The following is a 6,815-nucleotide window of genomic DNA, read 5'->3' as shown; positions in this document are numbered from 1 at the left end:
ATATCATAAAAATAATTAATAGCATGGTACCTCAACTTTAATTAATTTTTGTTAATTTAAGAAATTGTTATAATTTTGATCCCTCGTGTTTACCTACTTTTTACTCGGCTTTATTATTTAGTTTTCTTCATATATTTTTACAAAAATGTGATTAAAAAAACCCCAAACATACCTATTTAATCAGGCTTATTTTTATCGACGTTTAAATATAATTTTTTTCAAAAAAGGTGGACGATTTAAAATGCACAAGTCATTAATGTATGGATATATGCTTGAGTGTACAAATTTCTTAAACGATAAATATTTACAATATCATGTTTTCATATAATTACACATGTAGCCGTTTATCTTTTTGATAAAAAAACATAAACAAACTTGTTACTAATCAAAATTTAAGAAATACTTACAACTTTAACCCCTCATATATATCCAAATATTACTCAACTTTTATTTATTTTTCTCCCTATATGTTTTACAACAATATGACTAAAAGTACTCAAATTATATAAATATCAAAATAATCAATACGAACTTAAGTCGAGCTCGATATGAAGCTCGAGTTGACCTCGAGCTAGCCTTGGCTTGACTAGACTTAGCTCGCTAACAATTTTTAAATATTGTTTCTCGTTGCATCGTGCGGGGACTTGACTAGTATTATTATATAAACGAGCACGAAACCCAATTTTTCTATGAACATTTATGTTTGTTCATGCTCGTTTACATGTTCATTTATAAATATTTATTCAATCTTACACTAAATGGCTCATCATACATTAACCCGTTAGCCCAACCAAATTCTAGAACCATCTCAGGCTAAAGAATGAGCAAGAACACTTTCATTTTCTTCAATTTTGTTTACTCATATACGTATGTATATTTTCATTCACTTACGATTACCTGTTTAAAACAGTAACAAACGTTAATAAACACGAGCATGACACACTCATTTCCTATAGTTTGTTTAGTAGCCTACAAGCTACATTCTCTCAAAACCCTAAAGCACTACATGTGGTTTCACTTACCATCAAAATCTAACTAGTTGTGAAGTAAAACTATTGCAAGGCAAAAACAGGCTTGGAATTTGGATCCACCACCAAGCCCATTTTTCTAAAGGCCCAAGATTCAAGTAATTGCATATTTGCATGGCCCCACACCTAGAGGTGCACAATCTGGGTATTTTGTAGGAACCGGAATTGGATTTGAACTAACTCCGGATATAATCGGGTATTTGACCAGATTGCTTTCATGGGCAGAGTCGGTTCAGGTTTTAATCGCGTAAAAGTGGAATCGGTTCTGTTAGGCTCGGTTTCCGCTATAGGTCCAATGAGGTCGTACCCGCAGGTCGGGTACGGGTAGGAATCAGTTTCAGGTCAGGTCCGAAACCAGATATTTTGTACACCTCTAGCCCCACCCCAAGCCCTAAAACTCTATATACTCACTACCGGCCCACCATGATCAACACTCGACAAGGTGTTCAAAGCCGACCGAATAGCACAAACCAAAGCAAGTTGGCTGGTTTAGAAACAAAAACACGATTAGAAACGTTGAAACTAACGTAAAAGCAACAGCAACAAAAAGGCAAGTCGGCCTGTTTAATTCCAAATGGCTTAGTTTGGAACTTAAAACCAGTGGCGTAAACCAAACCTTTTGTTATTAATGTTCTCACAATTTTGAAAAAAAAAAACAATTTTATATACATATTCGAAGAAAGAGGTGACCGACCACCGTCAACTTCACAAGGAGCACTCCTTTGCGTAGGGGCGTAAAGAAGCCAAGCTCGTTTTAACTTATGAAAGCTCAAAGCTCCAGCTCAGCTCGTTTTGAGCTTTTTTCCCAAAACCCAATCTCACCTCGTTTATTATATATTAACTAATTTATAAACACTTCAAATTATTATTATTATTATTATTATTATTATTTCAGAAAAACCTTAAATGAGAAAACACAGTGAAATTAACATAGAAGTCCAAAATAGCAAAAAGTCAAAAATAAATAGGACTCCTTTAAGGCTCGACAAAGCTAAATGATCTTCTGAGGCGTGCACAAATCGGGTATTTTTTGAACCCGAAACCGGGTAACGGGTACGGTCAAGAAAAGTCAAAACCAATTAGTCAGGTATTTGACCAGGTTTTGCCCAGTTCCACCGGATTTTTTTCAGGTTTCGGGCCAGGTTTTGACCAGGTATTGGTGGAACTAGTTCCACCGGGTCGACCATCCACTTCTAGGGGAAACCCAAAGCCCGGTCCGTACCGCGTAGGGTAAGGTCGGGTCTAGTTTTGGGTAGGAATGGCCGGAACAGGCCCGGAACCGGGTTTTTTTTTTTGCACCTCTAGATCTTCCTATACATATACATGGCTTGACAAGCTTAAATCTTCCTCTGCAAAGCTCGGGCTCTGGCTCAAACTAAACAAGCTTTATTCAAAACTCAAGTACAATAAAGCTTGCCTATTTCAATCTCAAGTCGCTTGCGAGCGGCTTGCTCATTTGCATAAGAGTCATACTATTAAACCATTCACATATCATACTATTAAACACATAAAATTCACAACTAACTTTAAAATAATATAAAACAAACATCACCATTACAAACTCCACTGCCATAACTTAAAACAAAACAATAGTCTTCAAAACAGAAACTAAAACTTAAATTAAAATCCAACAATCATCCAAATGACATGTAAAAAGTAAAAACCCTAAAAAGTTTTTGAAGTAACTTTTCAAAGTAAAACTGTAAAATGTAACCAAGGACCCCAAAATAGGTTTTTATTATTCAGTCTGCAGCATATGAGCTTTTGTAATACCTGTTTAAAAGCCTTAGCGAACGGGCTGCTGGTTGTAGTGGTTCTTCTCCTTCTTCTTAGCCGCAGCAAGTCTCGCACTCCTTGCAGCCGCCTCACTAGCGGCAGCCCGAGCGGCAGCGTCCATTTCCTTGCTGGATTTTTTCTTCTTCATGGAAGCCACTTTCTTGATCTTCTCTTTGACATCAACTTCTGCCTTTTCTGGTTCGGTGGGTTCGGAGTTTCCAGACTCGGGTTCGTTTGCGGGCTCTTTGGTTTCTTTGGAAGCCTTGTCTTTCTTCTTTTTCTTCTTAGCACTTTTGCTCTCGCCAGCTGGCACGTTTTTGTACTTTTTCTCCTGCTCTCCGTTTTGATTATCGACCTTCTCTGATGCAGCACCTGGTGAGTGAGTTAGTACTAGGTTAGACGGTTGAGTCGAATAAATTTTTTCATTATATTTTTGTTTATTAATTTAAAAAATAAGGAATCAAATATGTTACAATAAAAACTTATTGGAGTTAAAAAAAACTAATGTTACATACAATTTTTAGAATTGGTTTGTTAGTATAAAGAAACTGTTCGAGATCATTATCTAACGAACATAATTAATACAAACGCAAAATAACGAATATTAATGACTTTAAATGATCGAACGTAAATGAATGTTCACAAAGATAAAAAACAAACGAGAAACGTGTTCATGTTCGTCAGTTTAACTACAAAAACAAAATCTTTTGTTCATGTTCGCTCGTTCAACAAATAAACATAATTAACGTAAATAAAAGTATAATGAGAGTAGAGCGTAATTAATACTAGATCAAACGCAAAATAACGAGCATAAATGATTTTAAATGAACGAACGTAAATGAACGTTTGCAAACAAAAAACAAACAAACTAGAAACGTGTTCATGTTCGTCAGTTTAACTACACAAACAAAATCTTTTGTTCATGCTCGCTCGTTCAATAAATAAATATAACTAACGTAAACAAAAGTATAATAAGAGTAGAGTGTAATTAATACTAGATCAAACGCAAAACAACGAGCATAAATGATTTTAAATGAACGACCGTAAATAAATGTTCGCAAACATTAAAAAAAAAACAAACGAGAAACGTGTTCATGTTTGTCAGTTTAACTACACAAACAAAATCTTTTGTTGATGTTCGCTCGTTCAATAAACAAACAAATTGCCCGCCAAACGGTTCACTGAACGTTTGGTTCATTTACAGCCCAATTATGATATTAGAAAAACAAAGTTATCACAAAACCAATGTGAACTTTAAAAGTGAATGACAAAATTTTCGTATAGAAAAAACAGAACTAGCTTACCACGGGTATCTTCTTGGGCATTGTTGTCATTTAAACCCAACTCAGCAAGGACCGCTTCAAGTTCTGCCAGCTCCTTTTTCTTCAGTTCCTTCTTAGAAAGTTGTCGGTCAGCTTCTTTGGGCGGCAAAACTTCAACAGGCTTTTCAACAACGGGCTCCTTTTCAGCTGGCAGCTCTGGTTCATGGTCATTTTCGTCATCATTATCCACGTTGGACTCATCCAAACCTTCATCTTCACTCTCACTTCCCTGAAAAAACAAAATAAATACAATGACATACATGTTATTGTAAGTTGTTTTATAAATGGTTTCACGATGGTTTGCCAATATTTGCTGCCTTAATTGTACATTATTTCCAAATTTAGGGTTCATAAATTTCTTTTATTTGTTTTCTTTAACATTCTTCACATGTGAACGATCTATAAATTCTAAACATTTTTTATTGGTCATATATGTCGGTCCGTCACCTAGAACTCACCTAAATGAACAATACTATTCCACTATGTGCATTCAATGGCCCTCTATAAATTAGTTGAACATAAAGCTAAAAAGTGAGAATCAAAGGACCTTTAAATCTGCATTATTGAAATATACCGCAAACCAAAAATCCACATATTAAAATACCCAAATAAAAAGTTATTTTCACCAATGCCAATTCAAGGGTCATACGATTCTCACTTTAAAAACATTATGCCTAACTAACTCATAGAGATCCACGGAACGCAACTAGTAGAATGAGATTGTTCAATTAGTTGAATTCTAGATGTTGAGCTAGTATGTGATAACTATACAAAAACATTTAGCTTGGAAATCGTTGATACGTAAAAACCGTTTTAAAAGAACATATAAAAAAACTTACGAGCCCGTAATTTGAAAACGAAGTATAAAGAAACCAACACATGTTGACAAACCCTAATAGAAACGCTTTAGTTTAACATTTATGTCCCCACCAAGTAACATAGACGTTGACATAATAACATATAAATGTATAAATCAACTTCTAATATCATGCATTTACCACTAGCATTTGTGTCCTTATTAATCTTGATTCTTGCATCAATTTAATTGCTTACCGAACACAAAATAACATGTGACAATCAAAGGTTTCCTAATTCGCAAACATTTTGAACACGTCGGAAAATAAAATCTATGCAAAAAATTATGAGACGTATATAAATTAACTAAAAACTAATAAACAAGCCAAAATGCAGTTAAACAAACCAAACACGAGCTCGGTTCGTCTCATTTACACCACTATTAATGATATAAATAATGTAGATGCAAATGCAGTTAAAAATAAAACAACTAAAAGAACAAATTTAGAGTTTCCTCACCTCAACCGGAGTCTCATCTCCCTTCACCTGATCTTCCTGCTCAACGCCACCACCGGCAACCCAACCCGACTGCGGCGGAGCCGTGGTGGCATAGTAATCATCATCATCCTCATCATCCACATCCGCCCACGACTTCACCGTCAACGGCGTAGGAGCCCAAAAAACCTGCTCCTTCTCACTCTCAACCTCCTTATCCTGCCCCTTCCTAGAACTACCGCCCTTCTTCGAATCCTTATCCGACTTCTTCTTCTTCTTCAAGCTTCCGAGCGCAGCGAAAACGTTCGTGCTGCTGATCGCGATCGAATCGTCCTTCCTGTTTCCTCCAGCCATTTCTTACCAAAAAGTACTCAAAAACCGTCCCAAATTTCAAGTTTCCAAAAACTTGTCAACTTATCACTCTGGTTTCAAACCGATAAAGCTATATATGTATATATGTATGTATATATAATGTATACTTATACCGTCAATATACTTATACATACACAAATCAGAATCCAAATGTATAACTTCAAACGATCCAACCAACAAGTTCCGACAAATTCAAAACCGAAACGACAAAACAACAAAACACAAAACTTCAACGATTTATCCAAATCCGGTTCTGGTAACGAAATCAAAACCAAAACCGCACAACCAAAACACAAAACTTAACCCTAGAAAAAGTTAAGCCTTCCTTTCCGTTAACAAAACCGAATCGAATTTCACCAAATTCAAATCCAAATACAAATCAAAAACCTATCAAACAACCCGCAGACACACAAAACCAAACCGTAGAAGTTAAGTTCCACGATAACGCTAACGATAACAATATCGGTAACGCTAACAGTAACGGTTACGGTTACGGATTACAGATCTTCGAGATGACGAACAGACCGAGTAACAGAATAACGATAATAACAATAATCAGTTATACCTGAGACACAGTCACCAGTCACCGATTATTATAAACCGACGACTTTCTAACAAATTGTATTTTGATAGTTTTAATTGAAATTAGGGTTTGGGAGTATGAGAAGAAGATAGAAGAGCTGCTGCTGGTAGTGAGAATGAGAAACGAGAATGAGAATGAGAATGAGAGTTGGTTTTTGCGTGTGTTTAGGTTTTTATATTGTGGCTTTTGGGTTGGTAGTGGTGTGGATCGTGGCCGTTGATTTGAATTGACGGTTGAGATGATGCCATGTGGATATGTGGAGATTGATTTTGATATGGTGTGATATGTTGGGATACCTTGTAATAGGATTATGTTAATGTTATGATACTTGGTATGATACTTGATATGTTATGATGTTTTTTTTGTACTTTTTATATTTTTTTTGTGTGTACATGATGATTTTGTAATTTTATTACTTTATAACATGAATATAATTTTTTTTTT

At 35.4% G+C, this 6,815-nt stretch overlaps 1 protein-coding gene across 1 annotated transcript; it reads right to left on the bottom strand.

Moving 5' to 3' along the window:
- Nucleotides 1–2,650: 2,650 nt before the first annotated feature.
- On the bottom strand, nt 2,651–5,809 carry LOC143587091 (uncharacterized). The gene is made up of 3 exons (XM_077068484.1): nt 5,441–5,809; nt 4,109–4,355; nt 2,651–3,176 (listed from the first exon to the last, which is right to left on the bottom strand). Exons 1-3 carry the CDS (start codon nt 5,768–5,770, stop codon nt 2,815–2,817), a joined length of 939 nt encoding a protein of 312 aa, XP_076924599.1. The 5' UTR covers nt 5,771–5,809; the 3' UTR covers nt 2,651–2,814.
- Between the last annotated feature and the right edge of the window lie 1,006 nt (nt 5,810–6,815).

The sequence above is a fragment of the Bidens hawaiensis genome, unplaced genomic scaffold (genome assembly GCF_021521415.1).
Source record: "Bidens hawaiensis isolate Kalapana, Puna unplaced genomic scaffold, B.hawaiensis_p1.1 tig00035130_1, whole genome shotgun sequence".
Taxonomy (NCBI): domain Eukaryota; kingdom Viridiplantae; phylum Streptophyta; class Magnoliopsida; order Asterales; family Asteraceae; genus Bidens; species Bidens hawaiensis.
The sequence above is the reverse complement of the archived record's forward strand: the minus strand, read 5'-3'. Positions and strand labels throughout refer to the sequence as shown.

What these genes read in the sequence shown, in the direction of transcription:
- LOC143587091 (XM_077068484.1), bottom strand. Translation starts at nt 5,770, where the DNA reads ATGGCTGGAGGAAACAGGAAGGACGATTCGATCGCGATCAGCAGCACG. An exon ending in GAGATGAGACTCCGGTTGAG is followed by an intron (nt 4,356 to 5,440) that starts GTGAGGAAACTC and finishes TTGTTTTTTCAG; the next exon opens with GGAAGTGAGAGTGAAGATGA. An exon ending in TGCCCAAGAAGATACCCGTG is followed by an intron (nt 3,177 to 4,108) that starts GTAAGCTAGTTC and finishes CTCACTCACCAG; the next exon opens with GTGCTGCATCAGAGAAGGTC.